At 43.3% G+C, this 26,433-nt stretch overlaps 1 protein-coding gene across 3 annotated transcripts in view; it reads right to left on the bottom strand.

Moving 5' to 3' along the window:
* LOC139750350 (uncharacterized) overlaps positions 1–26,433 on the bottom strand; it is a 205,117-nt gene that overhangs the window by 30,935 nt on the left and 147,749 nt on the right. For all 3 annotated transcript variants that reach the window (XM_071665035.1, XM_071665036.1, XM_071665037.1), the window contains exons 4-10: positions 26,194–26,326; positions 25,389–25,587; positions 24,081–24,272; positions 23,455–23,651; positions 22,998–23,132; positions 20,604–20,736; positions 15,361–17,196 (exon numbers count right to left, since the gene is read on the bottom strand). In XM_071665035.1, coding sequence (XP_071521136.1) covers positions 15,466–17,196; positions 20,604–20,736; positions 22,998–23,132; positions 23,455–23,651; positions 24,081–24,272; positions 25,389–25,587; positions 26,194–26,326 — 2,720 coding nt within the window. In that variant the 3' untranslated portion in view covers positions 15,361–15,465. The remainder of the gene's footprint in view (positions 1–15,360; positions 17,197–20,603; positions 20,737–22,997; positions 23,133–23,454; positions 23,652–24,080; positions 24,273–25,388; positions 25,588–26,193; positions 26,327–26,433) is intronic.

Below are 26,433 nucleotides of genomic sequence, written 5' to 3'. Positions count from 1 at the left end.
TGGCACATGACTCCATTAAAAACATTATGCAATGCACTGTATTTCATGAACTCTACGTCACGTATCTATTTCTACCTGACTGCAGTATAAATATCCGTAGGAGCCACTGTGAGCCAGGGTACACTTGGGTGACGGTAGTGTGCCAAGACCCTGAAGTAAAGAAGCCCAAGCAAACACTATCAAGGTCGACTGTTCTTCCTTATTGACTCCACACAACCAGGGGGACTCCAGCCCTCTTGTCTCACTTGCGCCCTCCCACACACTCTTCTCGGTTAGAGAAATATATATGTCATGGCACGGGTAGGTCAATATACGGCAACTAGTACCTGCAACGTTCTCTCGGATTTTGATGTTATGCTACACCAATGGAGCTTATTTTCCTCTACTTCGCACTGCGCAGCTCCAGCCTTGGAAATTACATCCAGATAACTGGGAATTCAATCGTCATTTCTTTAACTTTAGATCGTTCTCTTGTTAGAATACGACAATTAATTATATAAAAAAGTATTCTTTTTAATATATTATCGATGTTATTAAAGATAAGACCTTAATAAACAAGAAAAATTATTATTTTGCATGAGTTCACGACACGGAATTAAAAACCTAATTAATACGCCCGCAGATTTTCTGGGCGGTTATTTCAATGGGAATAGATATAGAATGTATATTTCATCTATTTGTGCATTTAGATAAAATGTTGGATCCTTTATCAAAGTTCTAAACTATCCTAGGTCAGCATAGCACAGCCATGTAGGTCATAAACTATTTTTACGAGAGTCCCCTGGCTGAGCGGCTGCAGTTACATAACTATACTCCCCTGTATTTTTCTTTGTGATGAAAACACTTCACAAGGGAGTGTAATGAACTTGTTCATTAGATAGGAATTATGATCCAGACTTATTTGGAGAAAATGTTTATCGTGTTTTGCTCCCACGAAATATTTTAAATCGTGTCATTTAAGACGTCATTACATCCTGTTATAAAATGTTCCGTCCTTTTCCTCCAATGAAATGAATATGATCCAATTTCATGTACGTGATATATATATATATATATATATATATATATATATATATATATATATATATATATATATATATATATATATAAATATTTATCCCTGGGATAGGGGATTAAGAATACTTCCCACGTATTCCCTGCGAGTCGTAGAAGGCGACTAAAAGGGGAGGGAGCGAGGGGCTGGAAATCCTCCCCTCTCGTTTTTTTTTTCTTAATTTTCCAAAAGAAGGAACAGAGGGGGCCAGGTGAGGATATTCCAAAAAAGGCCCAGTCCTCTGTTCTTAACGCTACCTCGATAACGCGGGAAATGGCGAATAGTTTAAAAGAAAAAAAAGAAATATATATATATATATATATATATATATATATATATATATATATATATATATATATATATATATATTTTATTCATTTATTATACTTTGTCGCTGTCTCCCGCGTTAGCGAGGTAGCGCAAGGAAACAGACGAAAGAATGGCCCAACCCACCCACATACACATGTATATACATACACGTCCACACACGCACATATACATACCTATACATTTCAACGTGTATATATATATATATATATATATATATATATATATATATATATATATATATATATATATATATTTTTTTTTTTTTTTTTTTTGCTTTGTCGCTGTCTCCCGCGTTTGCGAGGTAGCGCAAGGAAACAGACGAAAGAAATGGCCCAACCCACCCCCATACACATGTATATACATACGTCCACACACGCAAATATACATACCTGCACAGCTTTCCATGGTTTACCCCAGACGCTTCACATGCCCTGATTCAGTCCACTGACAGCACGTCAACCCCGGTATACCACATCGCTCCAATTCACTCTATTCCTTGCCCTCCTTTCACCCTCCTGCATGTTCAGGCCCCGATCACACGAAATCTTTTTCACTCCATCTTTCCACCTCAATTTGGTCTCCCTCTTCTCCTCGTTCCCTCCACCTCCGACACATATATCCTCTTGGTCAATCTTTCCTCACTCATTCTCTCCATGTGCCCAAACCATTTCAAAACACCCTCTTCTGCTCTCTCAACCACGCTCTTTTTATTTCCACACATCTCTCTTACCCTTACGTTACTTACTCGATCAAACCACCTCACACCACACATTGTCCTCAAACATCTCATTTCCAGCACATCCATCCTCCTGCGCACCACTCTATCCATAGCCCACGCCTCGCAACCATACAACATTGTTGGAACCACTATTCCTTCAAACATACCCATTTTTGCTTTCCGAGATAATGTTCTCGACTTCCACACATTCTTCAAGGCTCCCAGAATTTTCGCCCCCTCCCCCATCCTATGATCCACTTCCGCTTCCATGGTTCCATCCGCTGCCAGGTCCACTCCCAGATATCTAAAACACTTTACTTCCTCCAGTTTTTCTCCATTCAAACTCACCTCCCAATTGACTTGACCCTCAACCCTACTGTACCTAATAACCTTGCTCTTATTCGCATTTACTCTTAACTTTCTTCTTTCACACACTTTACCAAACTCAGTCACCTGCTTCTGCAGTTTCTCACATGAATCAGCCACCAGCGCTGTATCATCAGCGAACAACAACTGACTCACTTCCCAAGCTCTCTCATCCCCAACAGACTTCATACTTGCTCCTCTTTCCAAAACTCTTGCATTCACCTCCCTAACAACCCCATCCATAAACAAATTAAACAAACATGGAGACATCACACACCCCTGCCGCAAACCTACATTCACTGAGAACCAATCACTTTCCTCTCTTCCTACACGTACACATGCCTTACATCCTCGATAAAAACTTTTCACTGCTTCTAACAACTTGCCTCCCACACCATATATTCATAATACCTTCCACAGAGCATCTCTATCAACTCTATCATATGCCTTCTCCAGATCCATAAATGCTACATACAAATCCATATATATATATATATATATATATATATATATATATATATATATATATATATATATATATATATATATATTCGCCATTTCCCGCATTAGCGAGGTAGCGTTAAGAACAGAGGACAGGGCCTTTGAGGGAATACCCTCACCTGGCCCAATTCTCTGTTCCCTCTTTTGGAAAATTAAAAAAAAAAAACTAGAGGGGAGGATTTCCAGCCCCCCGCTCCCTGCCCTTTTAGTCGCCTTCTACGACACGCAGGGAATACTTGGGAAGTATTCTTTCTCCCCTATCCCCAGGGATAGGGGAGAAATATATATGTATATATATATATATATATATATATATATATATATATATATATATATATATATATATATATATATATATATATATATATATATACCTACACAGCTTTCCATGGTTTACCCCAGACGCTTCACATGCCCTGATTCAATCCACTGACAGCACGTCAACCCCGGTATACCACATCGATCCAATTCACTCTATTCCTTGCACGCCTTTCACCCTCCTGCATGTTCAGGCCCCGATCACTCAAAATCTTTTTCACTCCATCTTTCCACCTCAAATTTGGTCTCCCACTTCTCCTCTTTACCTCCACCTCTGACACATATATCCGGTCTTTTGCATCAAAACCACTAACACATTCAGCTGTGTGTGTGGACGTATGTATATACATGTGTATGGGGGTGGGTTGGGCCATTTTCTTTCGTCTGTTTCCTTGCGCTACCTCGCAAACGCGGGAGACAGCGACAAAGCAAAAAAAAAAAAAAAAAAAAAAAAAAAAATATATATATATATATATATATATATATATATATATATATATATATATATATATATATATATATAGCTGGGAGTGGATCTGGCAGCGGATGGAACCATGGAAGCGGAAGTGGATTATAGGGTGAGGGAGGGGGCGAAAATCCTGGGAGCCTTGAAGAATGTGTGGAAGTCGAGAACATTATCTTCGAAAGCAAAAATGGGTATGTTTGAAGGAATAGTGGTTCCAACAATGTTGTATGGTTGCGAGGCGTGGGCTATGGATAGAGTTGTGCGCAGGAGGATGGATGTGCTGGAAATGAGATGTTTGAGGACAATGTGTGGTGTGAGGTGGTTTGATCGAGTAAGTAACGTAAGGGTAAGAGAGATGTGTGGAAATACAAAGAGCGTGGTTGAGAGAGCAGAAGAGGGTGTTTTGAAATGGTTTGGGCACATGGAGAGAATGAGTGAGGAAAGATTGACCAAGAGGATATATGTGTCGGAGGTGGAGGGAACGAGAAGTGGGAGACCAAATTGGAGGTGGAAAGATGGAGTGAAAAAGATTTTATGTGATCGGGGCCTGAACATGCAAGAGGGTGAAAGGAGGGCAAGGAATAGAGTGAATTGGATCGATGTGGTATACCGGGGTTGACGTGCTGTCAGTGGATTGAATCAGGGCATGTGAAGCATCTGGGGTAAACCATGGAAAGCTGTGTAGGTATGTATATTAGCGTGTGTGGACATATGTATATACATGTATATGGGGGTGGGTTGGGCCATTTCTTTCGTCTGTTTCCTTGCGCTACCTCGCAAACGCGGGAGACAGCGACAACGCAAAAAAAAAAATTATATATATATATATATATATATATATATATATATATATATATATATATATATATATATATATATATATATATATATATATATATGCAATTGAGTGGGAGATGTATAAAAGAAAGAGACAGGAGGTCAAGAGAAAGGTGCAAGAGGTGAAAAAGAGGGCAAATGAGAGTTGGGGTGAGAGAGTATCATTAAATTTTAGGGAGAATAAAATGATGTTCTGGAAGGAGGTAAATAAAGTGCGTAAGACAAGGGAGCAAATGGGAACTTCAGTGAAGGGCGCAAATGGGGAGGTGATAACAAGTAGTGGTGATGTGAGAAGGAGATGGAGTGAGTATTTTGATGGTTTGTTGAATGTGTTTGATGATAGAGTGGCAGATATAGGGTGTTTTGGTCGAGGTGGTGTGCAAAGTGAGAGGGTTAGGGAAAATGATTTGGTAAACAGAGAAGAGGTAGTAAAAGCTTTGCGGAAGATGAAAGCCGGCAAGGCAGCAGGTTTGGATGGTATTGCAGTGGAATTTATTAAAAAAGGGGGTGACTGTATTATTGACTGGTTGGTAAAGTTATTTAATGTATGTATGACTCATGGTGAGGTGCCTGAGGATTGGCGGAATGCGTGCATAGTGCCATTGTACAAAGGCAAAGGGGATAAGAGTGAGTGCTCAAATTACAGAGGTATAAGTTTGTTGAGTATTCCTGGTAAATTATATGGGAGGGTATTGATTGAGAGGGTGAAGGCATGTACAGAGCATCAGATTGGGGAAGAGCAGTGTGGTTTCAGAAGTGGTAGAGGATGTGTGGATCAGGTGTTTGCTTTGAAGAATGTATGTGAGAAATACTTAGAAAAGCAAGTGGATTTGTATGTAGCATTTATGAATCTGGAGAAGGCATATGATAGAGTTGATAGAGATGCTCTGTGGAAGGTATTAAGAATATATGGTGTGGGAGGCAAGTTGTTAGAAGCAGTGAAAAGTTATTATCGAGGATGTAAGGCATGTGTACGTGTAGGAAGAGAGGAAAGTGATTGGTTCTCATTGAATGTAGGTTTGCGGCAGGGGCGTGTGATGTCTCCATGGTTGTTTAATTTGTTTATGGATGAGGTTGTTAGGGAGGTGAATGCAAGAGTTTTGGAAAGAGGGGCAAGTATGAAGTCTGTTGGGGATGAGAGAGCTTGGGAAGTGAGTCAGTTGTTGTTCGCTGATGATACAGCGCTGGTGGCTGATTCATGTGAGAAACTGCAGAAGCTGGTGACTGAGTTTGGTAAAGTGTGTGAAAGAAGAAAGTTAAGAGTAAATGTGAATAAAAGCAAGGTTATTAGGTACAGTAGGGTTGAGGGTCAAGCCACTTGGGAGGTAAGTTTGAATGGAGAAAAACTGGAGGAAGTAAAGTGTTTTAGATATCTGGGAGTGGATCTGGCAGCGGATGGAACCATGGAAGCGGAAGTGGATCATAGGGTGGGGGAGGGGGCGTAATTTCTGGGAGCCTTGAAGAATGTGTGGAAGTCGAGAACATTATCTCGGAAAGCAAAAATGGGTATGTTTGAAGGAATAGTGGTTCCAACAATGTTGTATGGTTGCGAGGCGTGGGCTATGGATAGAGTTGTGCGCAGGAGGATGGATGTGCTGGAAATGAGATGTTTGAGGACAATGTGTGGTGTGAGGTGGTTTGATCGAGTAAGTAACGTAAGGGTAAGAGAGATGTGTGGAAATACAAAGAGCGTGGTTGAGAGAGCAGAAGAGGGTGTTTTGAAATGGTTTGGGCACATGGAGAGAATGAGTGAGGAAAGATTGACCAAGAGGATATATGTGTCGGAGGTGGAGGGAACGAGGAGAAGTGGGAGACCAAATTGCAGGTGGAAAGATGGAGTGAAAAAGATTTTGTGTGATCGGGGCCTGAACATGCAGGAGGGTGAAAGGAGGGCAAGGAATAGAGTGAACTGGATCGATGTGGTATACCGAGGTTGACGTGCTGTCAATGGATTGAATCAGGGCATGTGAAGCGTCTGGGGTAAACCATGGAAAGCTGTGTAGGTATGTATATTTGCGTGTGTGGACGTATGTATATACATGTGTATGGGGGTGGGTTGGGCCATTTCTTTCGTCTGTTTCCTTGCGCTACCTCGCAAACGCGGGAGACAGCGACAAAGAAAAAAAAAATTTATCTATTTATTCATTATTTATTATATATTTTGGTTTGTCGCTGTCTCCCGCGTTAGCGAGGTAGCGCAAGGAAACAGACGAAAGAATGGCCCAACCCACCCACATACACATGCATATATGTACACGTCCACACACGCAAATATACATACCTATACATCTCAATGTGCACATATATATATACACACACAGACATATACATATATACACAGGTACATAATTCATACTGTCTGCCTTTATTTGTTCCCATCGCCACCCCGCCACACATGGAAAAACAACCACCTCCCCTCTCATGTGTGCGAGGTAGCGCAAGGAAGACAAGAAAGGCCCCATTCGTTCACACTCAGTCTCTAGCTGTCATGTAATCATGCACCGAATATATATATATATATATATATATATATATATATATATATATATATATATATATTTCTTTTTCTTTCTTTCAAACTATTCGCCATTTCCCGCATTAGCGAGGTAGCGTTAAGAACAGAGGACTGGGCCTTGAGGGAATACCCTCACCTGGCCCAATTCTCTGTTCCTTCTTTTGGAAAATTAAAAAAAAAACGAGAGGGGAGGATTTCCAGCCCCCCGCTCCCTCCCCTTTTAGTCGCCTTCTACGACACGCAGGGAATACGTGGGAAGTATTCTTTCTCCCCTATCCCCAGGGATAATATATATATATATATATATATATATATATATATATATATATATATATATATATATATATATATATATATATGTACATAATTCATACTTGCTACCTTCATTCACTCTCGTCGCCACCCCGCCGCACATGAAATGACAACCCCTTCCCCCCACATGCGCGCGAGGTAGCGCTAGGTAAAGATAACAAAGGCCAAATTCGTTCACACTTAGTCTCTAGCTGTCGTGTATAATGCACCGAAACCACAGCTCCCTTTCCACATCCAGGCTCCATAAAACTTTTCATAGTTTACCCCGACACTTCACATGCCCTGGTTCATTCCATTGACAGCACGTCGACCCAGGTATACCACATCGTTCCAATTCACTCTATTCGCCATTTCCCGCGTTAGCGAAGTAGGTTAGGAAAAGAGGACTGAGCCTTAGAGGGAATATCCTCACTTGGCCCCCTTCTCTGTTCCTTCTTTTGGAAAAATTAAGACGGGAGGGGAGGATTTCCAGCCTCCCGCTACCTCCCCTTTTAGTCTCCTTCGACACGCAGGGAATACGTGAGGTTTTCTTTCTCACCGATCCCCTAGTGATTATATATATATATATATATATATATATATATATATATATATATATATATATATATATATATATATATATATATATATATATTTCTATGAGTCCAGGGGGAAAATGAAACACGAAAAGTTCCCAAGTGCACTTTCGTGTAATAATCACATCATCAGGGGAGACACAACAGAGAAATATAACAGTCAGTTGATATACATCGAAGAGACGAAGCTAGGACCCCATTTGGGAAACAAGGAGAAGAGGGAGACCAAATTGGAGGTGGAAAGATGGAGTGAAAAAGATTTTGTGTGATCGGGGCCTGAACATGCAGGAGGGTAAGGAATAGAGTGAATTGGAGCGATGTGGTATACCGGGATTGACGTGCTGTCAGTGGATTGAATCAGGGTATGTGAAGCGTCTGGGGTGAACCATGGAAAGCTGTGTAGGTATGTATATTTGCGTGTGTGGACGTATGTATATACATGTGTATGGGGGTGGGTTGGGCCATTTCTTTCGTCCGTTTCCTTGCGCTACCTCGCAAACGCGGGAGACAGCGACAAAGTAAAAAAAATAAAATATATATATATATATATATATATATATATATATATATATATATATATATATATATATATATATATATATATATATATATATATATATATATATATATATATATATATATATATATATATATATATATATATATATATATATATATATATATATTAACGATTACTATGTGTAGTACACTTATGCTTGAACGAAGGTTATGTCACGAGGTACAGGAATGGAACAAGTGTGTGTTACATTCGCCGCTCCCTTCTCAAGGATCTTCGTCACATGACATCCCATTCTCATGATGGTGAACAAGTCTGCATCAGTCTAGGGACAGAGCAATTAAAATTCCAAAAGTATCCAGACAGATTTTGAAGTATCTGAGGGAAGCGCTATACGTAAAATCTTATTAGATTGTTCAAAATGTCTCAAGGCAGAGTTCCCTGTGCGTTTCATTAACTCACTGCTGCTTGAACTATTCTTTATGGTCAATTTGCATTATCAATATTTAGTAGAAAATTGTAAGGGAACTGAGACGCAGTACAAGGTCTTGTTGCATGAGTATTTTTTTTTTTTTTTTGAGGGATATGTTTCATTTCGGCCTAAGGGGTGCTTCATTTCAGTCCAGGGGTATGTTCCTGATTTCGGTGTAGGGGATGTGCTTCAATTTGGTCTAGATGTGCTTCAATTCGGTCTAGGAGGTTGTGTATCATTTCGTCTAGGGGGAAGATATGCTTCATATCGGTCTAGGGGGATGATATGCTTCATTTCGGTCTAGGGGAAGCTATGCTTCATTTCGGTCTAGGGGGAAGATGTGCTTCATTTCGGTCTAGGGGGAAGCTATGCTTCATTTCGGTCTAGGGGGAAGATATGCTTCATTTCGGTCTAGGGGGAAGGTATGCTTCATTTCGGTCTAGGGGGAAGATGTGCTTCATTTCGGTCTAGGGGGAAGATATGCTTCATTTCGGTCTAGGGGGAAGCTATGCTTCATTTCGGTCTAGGGGGAAGATATGCTTCATTTCGGTCTAGGGGGAAGCTATGCTTCATTTCGGTCTAGGGGGAAGATATGCTTCATTTCGGTCTAGGGGGAAGGATGCTTCATTTCGGTCTAGGGGGAAGATGTGCTTCATTTCGGTCTAGGGGGAAGATATGCTTCATTTCGGTCTAGGGGGAAGATATGCTTCATTTCGGTCTAGGGCGAAGATATGCTTCATTTCGGTCTCGGGGTAAAATCGGGTAATAAAAATTCTTGCTCATATTGAGATAGATTTTAGGATTTTCAACTAACATAAGTCGAGCCGCGTGTGTATAAATGCGGGCTGGGAGACGGGTGATTATCCCCCACCCCAGATACACAGTGTACAATAACATTTCTCTGTGATAATGGTGGACTATAAATTTCTCACAGTTTTCTAACCTTTTCTTCAATCATTCGAAAAAAATATGAATAGGATTTACACAAGTGACAATGAAGGAACTGACAGTTTCACCAACACTGCAAAACGTTCATAGAAGATCATGATAATTTTTTCTTTATGTGCAAAGCAAAATGATTTGTTCCTACGAAAATAACTTACTTGACTGTCGTAATTAGCTGTTTTATGTTATGTTTATGTGCTGAAAAATTGATGATTGGGAATACCTGGTTTGAAACTAGATATACACAAGTATACGTATGTGAGTAGAAGGAATGGATAAAGGGTGTAAAAGAGAGACTTGCGTGTTAATGTGCTGAGAGGGGCAGCTAGTGGGATGTCTGATCACTATCTTGTGGAGGCGAAGGTGAAGATTTGTAGAGGTTTTCAAAAACGAAGAGAGAATGTTGGGGAGAAGAGAGTGGTGAGAGTAAGTGAGCTTGGAAAACAGACTTGTGAGGAAGTACCAGGAGAGATTGAGTGTAGAATGGCAAAAGGTGAGAGAAAATGACGTGAGGGGAGCGGTTGAGGAATGGGATGTATTTAGGGAAGCAGTGATGGCATGTGCAAAAGATGCATGTGGCATGAGAAAGGTGGGAGGTAGGCAGAGTAGAAAGGGTAGTGAGTGATGGGATAAAGATGTAAAGCTGTCAGTGAAAGAGAAAAGAGAGGCGTTAGGACGATACTTAGAAGGAAGAAGTGGAAATGACTGGGAGATGTATAATGGAAAGCGGCAGGAAGTCAAGAGGAAGGTGCAAGAGTTGAAAAAGAGGGCAAATGAGAGTTGGGGTGAGAATAAAAAAATTTTTTTTGGAAGGAGGTAAATAACGTGTGTAAGACAAGAAAACACATGGAAACCGGTGAAGGGGGCAATGGGGGAAGTGAAAACAGGTAATGATGAAGTGAGCAAGAGATAGAGTGAGTATCTTGAAGGTATGTTGAATATGTTTTATGACAGAACGACAGATGTAGGGTGTTTTGGTCTGGGTGGTGTGCAAAGTGAGAGGGTCAGGGAAAATGGTTTGGTTGAAAGAAGAGGAGGTGAAAGCTTTGCGGAATATGAAATCCTGCAAGACGGCGGGGTTGGATTGGTATTGCAGATGAATTTATTAAGAAAGGGAGTGACTGTGTTGTCGATTGGTTGGTAAGGATATTCATTGTATGTATGGATCATAGTGAAATGCCTGAGGATTGGCGGAATACATGCATAGTGCCACTGTACAAAGGCAAAGGGGATAAGGTTGAGTGTTCAAACTACAGACGCATAAGTTTGTTGAGTAGTCCCGGGAAATTATATGGGAGGGTATTGATTGAGAGGGTGAAGGCATGTACAGAGCATCAGATGGGAAAGAGCAGTGTGGTTTCAGAAGTGGTAGAGGATGTGTGGATCATGTGTTTGTTTTGAAGAATCTCTGAAAAATATTCAGAAAAAAGATGGATTTATATGTAGCATTTATGGATCTAGAGAAGGCATATGATTGGGTTGATAGAGATGCTTTATGGAAGGTCTTAAGAATATATGATGTGGGAGGTAAGTTGCTAGAAGTAACTATACCACCAAACAGGAACCTTTTCGCTTAGGTCATGTTGGGTGCTAGGATAGACAATGTAATGCGAAGAATGAGAGAAAAAAGTTATATAAATCTAAATTTATTGAAACTAATGAATAGTTAATCTGTACAAACGTCATAAATGATTCCTTCGTCAGATAATATGTATATATCACAGTTTTGGGATAAATTTTATAAATTCTGAACCTGCCAGGTGATGGGTTAAGGTGTAGGGAGTTGTGGAGATTCAGATGTAGGATGGATGGCAGGTCGGGTGGTAGGATGCATCGCAGGTGTGGGACTGGCTGCTCTGCTCTGCCTGCCGGATTCTGCAATAGTGTGCCAGTCCTTGCAGTATTTAGTGCCGACGACAACATGAAGGTCGGATTCTGATTATCAAAGATCTTAATGGAGTTTCTGATTTCAAAATCTGTAACACAGATTCCTCTTTCACCGAAAGGTATTAAGATGTTGAAAATTTATCCGGACCAGAGCGTAATGCGTCGTAACCATTTGGATATTCTTCCATTACCTCGTATGTAAGGTTTCTGTGCACAGAGACAAGACACAGCTTACGCAGCTTGAGGCTTTGACATACGTCACTTCTTGTAGGACTCAAAAAGGAGGCACAGGACCATCGTGTGGGAAGGACGCTGAAGGACACATCATCGAACTCGACCAGCGCTTCATCCTCCTGGTTCCTGACATCACGTTAGTTAACATCCTCAAGACATATTAATGTAAGCCTCCACACACACACCAACCTTTCCCAAAGTACACTTTACAGAACATGAAAACTCAAGTACAATTGCAGAAATTATCATAAGCACGATATACAAAATGATCATAGTCTCTTCTATATATATATATAAATATATATATATATATATATATATATATATATATATATATAAATATAATCCCCCCCGCCACATACTTGTTCGCCGTTTCCTGCGTCAGTAAGGTAGCGTCAGGAATAGACGAAGAATGGTCACATTCGCCCACATCCATTCTACAAGTATAATGCACCTAAACCACGGACACCTATCCACAATAAGGCACCACAAACCTTTTCATGGTTTGCCACGACCGTTTCATATGCCCTGGTTCAGCCCACTGACAGCACGTCGCCCCCTGTATACCACAATGTTCCAATTCATTCTCCTCCGTGCACGCCTTTCACTCTCCTGCATGCTCAAGCCAACACTCAAAATGTTACGCAGGCCATCCTCCTATGACTCACTTCCGCTTCCACGGTGACATTCGCTGCCATATCCACTACCAGATATCTATAACACTACACTTCCCCCAGATTTTTACCATTATATCTCATATTCCAATTAACCTGTCCCTTTGAATTCTAAACATAATAACCTCACTTTTATTTACATTCATTCTCTACTTCTCTCTTACATTCTCCAAAATGAAACACCAACTTCAGCAGTTTCTCATCCGAATCCGCCATGAGTGCCATGTCATCAACAAACAACACCTAACTCACAACCCAAGCTACCCTCACTCCCTAAGACTACATACTCACCCACCGCTCCAAACACCCTTGTATATGCCTCCCTCACCAACCCAACCGTAAACAATTTAAGCATCTATAGTGACAACACACACCCTTGCCGCAGACCCATCTTCACCTAGAACCACTCATCCTTCTCTCTGCCTACTCGCACACATACCTTACACGTCTCACTACTTCTAGCAGCTCTGATCCTACAACATATATTCGTAAGACCAAAGCACTTCCATCAACGGTTTTATGCTTTCTCCGGATCCATAAACGCCAAGAATATATATATATATATATATATATATATATATATATATATATATATATATATATATATATATATATATATATATATATGTCCCTCTGTTTCTCTATTGCTCACACACATTCCTTATAGCAACAGTTGACACACACACACACACACACACACACACACACACACACACATAGTCAGCATATGAGGACGTTTGGGGTGACACTTCCGGTGCTGTATGGCGTTTGACATTTGCCATTCGTCGCACTGCTCGTGTGTCACAACCTCTGTATGATAAGTTGTTTACAGACCTCCTTCCACTACTATTAACATAAAAGATCTCTGTAAGCTTATTAAGAGAAGACTCAATAACGTTTCTGTTGATGTAAGAACTGATATAAGTGTGAGAGTATTCGTCCCATCAGTACACTGTACTGCTTGGGCGAATGCTTCCTCAGTCATACGAAAAAAAATTGAGTCCTTGGTAGGCTCAAGTCCCGTCAGTGAGGGCCATGTCCTCGGGGACAATACCCCTGGGTTAACTTGTGCTGGTCATGTCAGCTACCGCGTTCTTTCTCAACCCAGGTTGGTACCCAAATGATCTACCAACCATAGAGACGATACAAAGGATTGCAACGTGAACATCAGCGGTAAATAATTGAAACTGGATAGCTTTGTCATGGGCAAGGTTTGTGAACAGCTTTATGTTTGGCCATGGTTATGACAGAGGAGTGGACCCACGTATGACAGAGGAGCGGACCCACGTATGACAGAGGAGCGGACCCACGTATGACAGAGGAGCGGACCCACGTATGACAGAGGAGCGGACCCACGTATGACAGAGAAGCGGACCCACGTATGACAGAGGAGCGGACCCACGTATGATAGGGGAGCGGAACCACGTACGACAAAGGAGCGGACCCACGTATGACAGAGTACCGGGCCCATGTAATGACAGAGGAGCGGACCCACGTATGACAGGGGAGCGGACCCACATATGACAGAGGAGCGGGCCCATGTATGACATAGGAGCGAACCCACGTATGACAGAGGAGCGGACCCACTTATGACAGACGAGCGGACCCATGTATGACAGAGGAGCGGACCCACGTATGCCAAGTGTGAAGCACCATACAGCACCGGATGTCGTCCTTCCACTGCCCCTCTACCTTGGCTACGGTCTGACTGATACACTGGCTACGGACTCATTGTCTCTTTTCTCATGAAAAATGTAAATAACGCGAAAGCGCTGAGGACATACCGTGCTTCACTTTCACAATAGTCTACAGGATATATAGAGACATTACGCGAATCTGATGTGATACATCTGCACTATATATATATATATATATATATATATATATATATATATAAATATATATATATATATATATATATATATATATATATATATCTTTTCTTTCAAACTATTCGCCATTTCCCGCATTAGCGAGGTAGCGTTAAGAACAGAGGACTGGGCCTTGAGGGAATACCCTCACCTGGCCCAATTCTCTGTTCCTTCTTTTGGAAAAAAAAAAAAAAAAAAAAAAAAAAAAAATATATATATATATCCCTATGAGTCCACGGGGAAATTGAAACACGATAAGTTCTCACGTGCACTTTCGTGTGATAATCACATCATTACGGGAGACACAAGAGAGAAATATAACAGTCAGTTGATATACAACGAAGAGACGTAGCTCGGACGCCATTTGGTAAACATGTGATTGCTTACCAAATGGCGTCCTAGCTACGTTTCTTCGTTGTATATCAACTGACTTTTATATTTCTCTCTTGTGTCTCCCGTAATGATGTGATTCTTATATGAAAGTGCACTTGGGAACTTATCGTATTTCATTTTCCCCGTGGACGCATAGGAATATACTTGATCACGCGTAAAATTGTGATCCTTTCCAATATATATATATATATATATATATATATATATATATATATATATATATATATATATATATATATATATATATATGTGTGTGTGTGTGTGTGTGTGTATGTGTGTGTGTGTGTGTGTGTGTGTGTTGCTTTTTACAAGAATGGTAAATAAAAAAGAAAAAAATGCACCTTACAGGCTAGCTGCACGAGAATGACAACATACCACTTCTCGTTCAAACTCTGCCAGAATCAAAATCTTCATTCACGAAAACACTGGCAGTCAGGTCCCGTTATGTATGTACACACAATTGGTTCCCCCACGAGGGAATCAGGTGGCCGAGGTGACGTTGTGGACGAGGTCTGGTGGGTACTGGTACACTACTGGGGGGGTGTCCGTGACTGGGAAGGGCGCAGCTGGCGGTGGGCTGATAGTGGCGACGCCCAGGGCTGGCGGTGTCACTCGGTGCTGACTCCTGCAGAAGGATGACGTGTCTGCTGGGCCATACTGCAGCGAGGCAGAAGGGCCATGTGTGTCGGGGCAGTAACTGCTGCTAGAGACGTCACTTCCTGCCACTTGCCTTTGGTACTCCCGACCTGAGAAGAATTGGTAAGAGGCCGTGGGTGAGTAGACGTGGGACTGTGAGGGGAAGTGCTGCGGCGGTGGAGGAGGCGGCGGCGGCGTCTCCTGTTGCGACAGAGGATATTGCTGGTGTGACTGTAGTGACGTCTCCGAAGCGACTAGTTTCTGCTGTAATGAAGCCACCAAGTCAGGACCCAGGATCTGTTTGACCTGCTGAAGGTGGTCTGGGTTATTGAGAGTCGCGAACTCTTCCAACATGTTGCGGAACTGAGTAAGACCACTGAAGTCCGTCAGCGAATTTCGTCTCGGGCGTGGGTCGTCGTCTTGTGGGCTGGATTGTTGATGATGATGTTGGGATGGTGTGGGTGAGGACCGGAGGGGAGGGGAGTGCTGATGACGAGGCTGGTGCATCATACTCTGTGGCTCGTCGTACAACAGAGGGTGCTCCACCTGGGGGTGGGGCGCGTGCATGTTGGGAGGGGAAGGCGTCATTGGTTCCTCTTTAGGAATGAGGAGAGGCGGTCCTCCTACTATGTGTTGCTGATGCATGGGTTGCTGTCCCTCTTGCAACTGTGGATGATGCATTTGTTGCTGGTGTTGGTGGAACAGCGCTTGCTGCTGAAGATGCTGCTGCTGCTGTAGGTGATAGTGATACTGGTGTTGCAGCAGCTGGTGGTGATGACCCTGCTCGCCGAAACTGCCGTAGTCACTAATGTTGCTCATGAGTTGATGTTCCAGCTGCTGAAAAGCTTGTTGTGACTGCTGGACGTTCTGCAGGTTGCTTGGGTGGCTGGCATCCAGATAGTCTAACTGAGTCATAAGGTCTGAGGCTGGATACCCCTGTGGGACGCCCTGTGAAGGTACTGGAACCTGCCCTGGTGGACCGTGTGGCTGTTGTTGAACTTTTTGCTGCTGCAGGAGGAACTGTGGTGGTGCTGTTGCCTGGGGCTGAGGTGGCTGTTGCGGAATCGGTGATGGGTCTTGCTGTTGGTCAGAAGAGACGGTCTGCTGCTGCTGCTGCTGCTGCTGCTGCACAATGCGGCCGTCAGGGAAAAGATTACCCAAACCAAAGTTGGGGGAACTGAGGACATTCATGATGGATTTCTGAAACTGCTGCATGATGATTCGCTGGAAGCTCGGGTTGCTTGCCAATTGTTCGAAGTCTAGTAAGGCCAGAAGCCCACTCATCCCGGAGTTGAAGGGACCGGCCAGGTCCCCGCTGGCTCCCAAGCTTCCTAACATCCCGGAGAGATTGACCTGGCCACCCTCGACGGGCGTGGGCGTGGCCGGCGTCACGGCAATCTGCACAGGGACCTCCGACGAGGAACTGACGCCGCTGGGAGCCGAGGAGGGACCTGGTTCTTCTTGAGGGGGCGCGGTGGGCGGGGTGGAAGACCCAGTCTGGTGCTGCAGGATGGTGGGCCACTCTGTGTACGGGTTCAACTTCAGCCGAGACAACTGCATCTGAATCTCCGCAATCTACCAGCCAGTTACCAAAATACAATGAGCATTATGACTAAAGGAAGACAACGTGAATATATTTATTTATTCATTTATCTATATTCATTTATTCTGCTTTGTCGCTGTCTCCCGCGTTAGCGAGGTAGCGCAAGGAAACAGACGAAAGAATGGCCCAACCCGCCCACATACACATGTATATACATACACGTCCACACACGCAAATATACATACCTATACATCTAAATGTACACATATATATATATACACACACAGACATATACATATATATACATGTACATAATTCATACTGTCTGCCTTTATTTGTTCCCATCGCCACCTCGCCACACATGGAATAACAGCCCCTTCCCCCCTCATGTGTGCGAAGTAGCGCTAGGAAAAGACACCAAAGGCCCCATTCGTTCACACTCAGTCTCTAGCTGTCATGTAATAATGCACCGAAACCATAGCTCCCTTTCCACATCCAGGCCCCACAAAACTTTCCATGGTTTACACCAGACGCTTCACATGCCCTGGTTCAATCCATTGACAGCACGTCGACCCCGGTATACCACATCGTTCCAATTCACTCTATTCCTTGCACGCCTTTCACCCTCCTGCATGTTCAGGCCCCGATCACTCAAAATTTTTTCACTCCATCTTTCCATCTCCAATTTGGTCTTCCACTTCTCCTCATTCCCTCCACCTCCGACACATATATCCTCTTGGTCAATCTTTCCTCAATCTTCTTCAAGGCTCCCAGAATTTTCGCCCCCTCCCCCACCCTATGATTCACTTCCGCTTCCACGATCCCATCCGCTGCCAGATCCACTCCCAGATATCTAAAACACTTTACTTCCTCCAGTTTTTCTCCATTCAAACTTACCTCCCAACTGACTTGACCCTCAACCCTACTGTACCTAATAACCTTGCTCTTATTCACATTTACTCTTAACTTTCTTCTTTCACACACTTTACCAAACTCAGTCACCAGCTTCTGCAGTTTCTTACATGAATCAGCCACCAGCGTTGTATCATCAGCGAACAACAACTGACTCACTTCCCAAGCTCTCTCATCCACAACAGACTACATACTTGCCCCTCTTTCCAAAACTATTGCATTCACCTCTCTAACAACCCCATCCATATACAAATTAAACAACCATGGAGACATCACACACCCTTACCGCAAACCTACATTCACTGAGAACCAATCACTTTCCTCTCTTCCTACACGTACACATGCCTTACATCCTCGCTAAAAACTTTTCACTGCTTCTAACAACTTGCCTCCCACACCATATATTCTTAATACCTTCCACAGAGCATCTCTATCAACTCTATCATATGCCTTCTCCAGATCCATAAATGCTACATACAAATCCATTTGTTTTTCTAAGTATTTCTCACATACATTCTTCAAAGCAAACACCTGATCCACACATCCTCTACCACTTCTGAAACCACACTGCTCTTCCCAATCTGATGCTCTGTACATGCCTTCACCCTCTCAATCAATACCCTCCCATATAATTTACCAGGAATACTCAAGAAACTTATACCTCTGTAATTTGAGCACTCACTCTTATCCCCTTTGCCTCTGTACAATGGCACTATGCAAGCATTCCGCCAATCCTCAGGCACCTCACCATGAATCATACATACATTAACTAACCTTACCAACCAGTCAACAATACAGTCACCCACTTTTTTAATAAATTCCACTGCAATACCATTCAAACCTGCTGCCTTGCCAGCTTTCATCTTCCGTAAAGCTTTTACAACCTCTTCTCTGTTTACCAAATTATTTTCCCTAACCCTCTCACTTTGCACACCACCTCGACCAAAACACCCTATATCTGCCACTCTATCATCAAACACATTCAACAAACCTTCAAAATACTCACTCCATCTCCTTCTCACATCACCACTACTTGTTATCACCTCCCCATTCGCGCCCTTCACTGAAGTTCCTATTTGCTCCCTTGTCTTACGCACTTTATTTACCTCATTACCTCCAAAACATCTTTTTATTCTCCCTGAAATTTAATGATACTCTCTCACCCCAACTCTCATTTGCCCTCTTTTTCACCTCCTGCACCTTTCTCTTGACCTCCTGCCTCTTTCTTTTATACCTCTCCCACTCAATAGCATTTTTTCCCGGCAAAAATCGTCCAAATGCCTCTCTCTTCTCTTTCACTAATAATCTTACTTCTTCATCCCCCCACTCACTACCTTTTCTAATCAACCCACCTCCGACGCTTCTCATGCCACAAGCATCTTTTGCGCAAGCCATCACTGCTTCCTTAAATACACCCCATTCCTCCCCCACTCCCCTTACCTCCTTTGTTCTCACCTTTTTCCATTCTGTACTAAGTCTCTCCTGGTACTTCCTAACACAAGTCTCCTTCCCAAGCTCACTTACTCTCACCACTCTCTTCACCCCAACATTCTCTCTTCTTTTCTGAAAACCCCCACAAATCTTCACCTTCGCCTCCACAAGATAATGATCAGACATCCCTCCAGTTGCACCTCTCAGCACATTAACACCCAAAAGTCTCTCTTTCGTGCGTCTACCAATTAACACGTAATCCAATAACGCTCTCTGGCCATCTCTCCTACTTACATACGTATACTTATGTATATCTCGCTTTTTAAACCAGGTATTCCCAATCACCAGTCCTTTTTCAGCACATAAATCTACAAGCTCTTCACCATTTCCATTTACAACACTGAACACCCCATGTATACCAATTATTCCCTCAACTGCCACATTACTCACCTTTGCATTCAAATCATCCATCACTATAACCCGGTCTCGTGCATCAAAACCACTACCACACTCATTCAGCTGCTCCCAAAACACTTGCCTCTCATGATCTTTCTTCTCATGCCCAGGTGCATATGCACCAATAATCACCCATCTCTCTCCATCAATTTTCAGATTTACCCATATCAATCTAGAATTTACTTTCTTACACTCTATCACATACTCCCACAACTCCTGATTCAGGAGTAGTGCTACTCCTTCCCTTGCTCTTGTCCTCTCACTAACCCCTGACTTTACTCCCAAGACATTCCCAAACCACTCTTCCCCTTTACCCTTGAGCTTCGTTTCACTCAGAGTCAAAAGATCCAGGTTCCTTTCCTCAAACATACTACCTATCTTTCCTTTTTTCTCATCTTGGTTACATCCACACACATTTAGACACCCCAATCTGAGCCTTCGAGGAGGATGAGCACTCCTCGCGTGAGTCCTTCATCTGTTTCCCCTTTTAGAAAGTTACATTATCATGTACTCAAATATCTCCTTCTATATCTTTCTACACAACGACCAACATGGCCGGGGCAAAGTATCACCTGACCAAATGCTATGTCTAGTGTTTCTCTTTATGTTTTTATCTCTTTGCCTCTGTTGACCGACTCACCTCCTGTTTGGCCAGCTTGAGGTTGTACTCTGTGTGCTGGTCATTGAGCTCCCGGAGGTCAGTCAACTTGATGAGGAGGCGAGGGTAGAGGATGGGCGCGTTGTGGGGCCCGTAGCGCCACCCAAGGTACTTCCTGTGGACGTGCAGGTCAAACCAGGTCGAGGGAAAGAAACAAAAGGGAGGTTGTCAGTAGAGAGACACTGATGAGGGGAGGAACAAGTGTATAATTTGCCTGGATAATGAGGGTTGTGATCTGTGAGCGAGAGGGTTATACAGTTCTTGTATTTGTAAAACTTTCAGATTTAGACGACAACATTCTATAAAAAAGAATGTTTATAAGAAGCACACCGAGGTTAAATGTGTATTTCTATTAGAGGATGAAGTCACAATGATACAGACCACATTAGCTCAAGGTCCTAAGCAAGGTAGTCTGGCCTTAACATAGGAAAAAAAAAAAATACAGTCCCCTGGAAACCAGTAGAAGAAAAGATAGCAGAGTAAAGGCTCTCTCTCCATCCTCCACTGTCTCCGGCACACGCCGGACGGAAAACAAGTAGAAAAAATACCTTGCAGGATTAAAATGCCTGAAGGAAATGTTATAGGAAAGTCAAAAGGAAGAGTTAATAGAAAGAAGATGAATTTGTAATATATCTCATCACCAACGACATGCATCCTTCACTTTTCATTACAAAGACAGTACTAAGGATAAACTTGCGCTCCAGCCTCTCGACTTACCATGCCTATATTATTCCTGATGCTGAGAAATGATACAGTAATTCTTACTTGAGTCTCTCCAAGCAGGTGACCTGGGTTAATCAATGTTGGTATGTTACCGCACCATGATGGCCAGGGAGAGATCAGTGGTTGAGAAGATAACATGATATACCATTGCGTTATGACGACGGATGACATGATTTATTCATTATCGGAGAGTGACAAGTGATGATCTAGCCTAATTGTGAAGACATTAAGAGTTTTGCTCTGAACAACATTTTCTGGGAGCTTATTCCACGCATCAGTAATGTCGTTGGTTAAGAAATACTTCGTACAGTCCAGATTAACTCGGTGACCTCTAAGTTTAAGCCCATCATCTCTCGTCGGTAATGCTGGCGCTACTGTAAAGAAATTTTCAATATGGACGTTGTTGAGGCCTTGAAGTATTTTGAAATATTGTTAATTTGCCCCGGAGGCTCCTCTTGCTTAGGGAGAACAAGTATAATTCTCGCAGTCTCTCATCATATGTGTTGTTACGCAAGGACGGCATCAATTTAGTTGCTCTTCGCTGCACTGCTTCCAGTTCAAGAACATCCTTGCTTAAGTTAGGGTCCCAAAACTGCACTGCATATTCGAGGTGTGGTCTACCTAGACTTAGGTATAGTGGCAACATCACATCCTTGCTTGTGTACGTAAAGTTTCTGTTTATAAATCCTAACATCAAATTTGCTTTCCTTGCAGCTTCATTACAATGCTGGAAATATTGGAGACAGTGACTCATAGATCACTCTCACCAAGGTTGGCCCTTACCTTGTGGCACATCAAATATTTGGTTGAGGTTTCCTATTTGTAACAACTGAAATATGTTGACGTTGAATGGCATTTGCCATTTACTAGACCGTTCAGCGATTTAATGTAGATCCTTTTGTAATCTTAGATTATCTATCAGTAGTTACTATGGCATTGCCGGTCTCTGTGTCCATTGCAAATTTGGAGACTAGGTTATTCAGCTCTACGTCAATATCGTTAATATAAATGATGAAAAGTATAGGCCCAAGTACAGATCCCTGGGGGACCCCAGTGGTAACGGGTGATCACGATGATGATTCTCCATTCATTACGACTCTGTTTCCTATCACGTCACCAGGATTCTGTCCAGTTTCCTCCACAACCAGTAGTCCCCAAGACCCGGACCATGTGCATCAGTTTAACGTGGGGGACTCTGTCGAATGTGACTGAAAGTCCAGAAATATTTTATCTATTGTTTTTGTCTTGTGAGTATTGAACAATGTATGATCAAATTTGAGGAGTTTTGTGAGGCATGATCTGTGCCTTCTATAACCAAGCTGTGCATTATAACTATTGATCAAGCTATGTTGCTCCACGTAGTCTGCGATTTTATCTCTAATAATCGACTCCAGAAGGCTAAAAAGACGATAAACTGCCGGGCAATTCGCGGCTTCCCTTTTTGTATATAGGAGTGACGTCTGCCAGTCTCCAGTCCTGTTCCTCAACTAACAACCCAAGATTACAACCCCCGAGTATGACTGTACGTCTCGAGTATAGGGGTCTGGATTTTGACTGCAGCTTTAAGATGGACGTTAAGAGCAAGTCCATCGGACGCAAGGTGTCGTGAAATAACCAGCGTCGGGTTAGTGTGTCAGGAGCTGGGAGACCCACCTGAGCAGGTGGAGGTAGTGGTCCTGCCGCTGCTGGACGGTAGCGGCGGCCGCCAGGTCTGGGCGGTCACTAGTGAAGAGGACGATCAGCAGCAACAACATCATCACTGGCTCGTCCACGTTCAGTTCCTTCAGGCTGTGGGAGAGGGAGGGTGATGTGAGTGCATGCGGGCGTGGAAGATGGCAAATGGGTGGCTGTGGGCAAGGGAGGTGAGCAGGTGACCGTCTGTGGGTGAGGAGGAACGTGAGATGGAGATGAGGCCATGAGTAATGCACCTATAAAAAAAAGAATATGAAAATGGGATACAAACGATTTCCACATCAAATCAGTCTAACTGACAGCAGGGGATCTAGAGCACTGGATGGTCAGCCATTGCCGACAACGTCAATAAGGAAATGATTCGTTTTCAAACAGAAATTGATCAGAAGGACTTCAGGTCCGCTTGGTGTCCACTGACCTGTGGATGAATTTCATGTGCATCTCGTAGAGTTCGCAGGACACAAGTTTCTTCATATCTTCAACGCAGAGAGTCGGGGCGTCCCTGTAGAGCTGGTGGTTGGTGTCCGGCCAGCGGCTGTGCTCGGTGTCGAAGCTCTGGACCCCACGGATGAGGGACATCTCTAGGATCCCCCCACGGAGGAGGTTCCCTTGGTCCTGTGAGGGAGAGGGTATGGCTCAGGGGCTGGGAGGACGACGTGGTTCATTGACTGGATGGCGGAAGGGGGACGTGGCTCAGGAATGAGGAGAAGGACGATGATCGAACTAGGGACGGAGGACTTGCGTCTGGCGTGGAAGGGAGGAAATGGCTCAACGAGATGGAAGGACGACGTGACATGACGAGAGAAAAAAAGCTTAAAAGAGGGAAAGAAGACGAATGAAGTTCACACACACACAGCCTCTGTCACAGCAGCTCAGATGGGACGTGAGGTACCCCTTGCAGTGGAAGTTACAGTGGCAATAATGTCGGCAGTGGGCGGGGTGGGTGTGGAGAGAGAGAGAGAGAGAGAGAGAGAGAGAGAGAGAGAGAGAGAGAGAGAGAGAGAGAGAGAGAGAGAGGGGGGGGGGGGGGGGAGACCACCATACCTGGGAAGGAAGGTCGCAGAACTCCGGGAAGAGCCTGGCGAAGTAGGCGAAGCGTCTGACGATCGTAGTGAACATGTTGATGATCTGGATGCTGGGGCGGTCCACGCTGCAGTTCTTGAGGTCGTGACGGTAGGGAACATCGTTGTACGCCCGTCGGTACCTCAACACAGCTCGCTCGATCTCGTCTCGCTCCTGAGGGAGGCAAACAAGGGTTTGTCCATTGTTACTACAGGGAACCAGGCAGGCAGGTGTTAGCAAGGATCATGTTTCTAGTCGCTACATTAAGCTTAGATATATAATTTGTTTAATATTTATCATAATGAAAAACGATCTTTATAACTGATAAATGAGACGATACTCTCACTTCAGACACTGCCGGGAGGATATCAATTTGTGAATAATAAGATTACTATCACCTGCATGTTACTATTATCACCAGCATGTTACTATCACCTACATGTTACATTCACCAGTATGTTACTATCACCTGTATGTTACTATCACCTACATGTTACATTTACCAGTATGTTACTATCACCTGCATGTTACTATCACCAGCATGTTACTATCACCAGCATGTTACTATCACGTGCAAGTTACTATCACCTGCATGTTACTATCACCTGCATGTTACTATCAACAGCATGTTACTATCACCAGCATGTTACTATCACCAGCATGTTGCTCTCACCTGCATGTTACTATCACCAGCATGTTACTATCACCAGCATGTTACTATCACCAGCATGTTGCTATCACCTGCATGTTACTATCACCTGCATGTTACTATCAACAGCATGTTACTATCACCAGCATGTTACTATCACCAGCATGTTGCTCTCACCTGCATGTTACTATCACCAGCATGTTACTATCACCAGCATGTTACTATCACCAGCATGTTGCTATCACCAGCACGTTACTATCACCTGCATGTTACTATCACCAGCATGTTACTATCACCAGCATGTTGCTCTCACCTGCATGTTACTATCACCAGCATGTTACTATCACCAGCATGTTGCTATCACCTGCATGTTACTATCACCTGCATGTTACTATCACCTGCATGTTACTATAACCAGCATGTTACTATCACCAGCATGTTACTATCACCTGCATGTTACTATCACCTGCATGTTACGACCCGACACTAACCTCACCACCACTCACACCTGGGGAGGACCAACAGCTACCAGCCTCCCCTTTCAAGGAAGTTAACCTGACACTGACCTATCCCTTCCTCCCTTGACCAGAACTGAGACTGGCCCCACTAAGGACTGGCGCCAAGACAGACTCATCACTGACCTCTGCCGTCATGTGGTCTAGCATAGTGGCTGGGTCTGGCTCAAAAGGCACGAGTTCCCTCTTGCCCTCCTTAAAGCCTCTCCTGTTGTTGTCGTCCATCTTGGCTTTCTTCTCTGCCCTCTGCTTCATCATCTGAGCTCGGTCCTCCTCTGACATGACCCAGGAACGCTCCATTCCGATGGAGGTGCATTTCTTGTACCTGAAGCAGCAGGAAGATTGGCAATCAACGACAGTGTCTCTGAACTCTCTCTCTGTGGTGTGTTTACATCATGGTTGTCTTCGCCCACAAGGAGTATCATAATTCATGTTAGGAATGAGATCAAATTACGTATTTTTCACAAAGTGGGTAGCCAAGAAAATGTAATTATCTCTGCTTGTAAAAAACAGAAACAAACAAAAAAAAGCAAAACAAAACCAAGATGACGTACAAGAACGTCTCACTCTGGACGAGCCACAATAGTGAGAGTGCATGTGGTCTTAGAATCATCTTTAACACCTGAGGAAGGTATTATAGATTTTTCGGTTGGTGGATGGAGCTTAAATTGACGGCCTTAATGACCCTGGCGGTTGATAACCTAAAGCCCAACCAACCAACCATCACGCAGGAAGTGGCTCAACTTTGGAGTTGCAGGAGCTCAAGGAAAAGATGTCCTAGAGTGACTCCACGTGAGATACTTTAATGAATATTGTGAATATAGATACATGATCATATGCAAGTTATGCATCCATATCCACATGGAAAAATACTTTTGAGAACATTCAACCGGACCGGTTCCTTCAACTAACAATCACCAACAAGACTGACCTGCAGAACTGACAACACTTCCTGGAGGCGATATTAATGACACAGTTGCCATCGTAGGGGCACGTGAAGTTGACGTACGCGTCATTGTGAACGGCTCGACGGAAGAACGCCTTACAAGAGTCGCACGACAGACCTGAGGTGTAACATAAAGTGGGTCAGAGCAAACATGGTCGTAGTACATCTTGGCTGAGTTCCTTCGTTACTTACTCCACACAGTTTGGGTCAGGTGCTAGGCTGTGG

Source organism: Panulirus ornatus, chromosome 9 (genome assembly GCF_036320965.1).
Source record: "Panulirus ornatus isolate Po-2019 chromosome 9, ASM3632096v1, whole genome shotgun sequence".
Taxonomy (NCBI): Eukaryota; Metazoa; Arthropoda; class Malacostraca; order Decapoda; family Palinuridae; genus Panulirus; species Panulirus ornatus.
The sequence above is the reverse complement of the archived record's forward strand: the minus strand, read 5'-3'. Positions and strand labels throughout refer to the sequence as shown.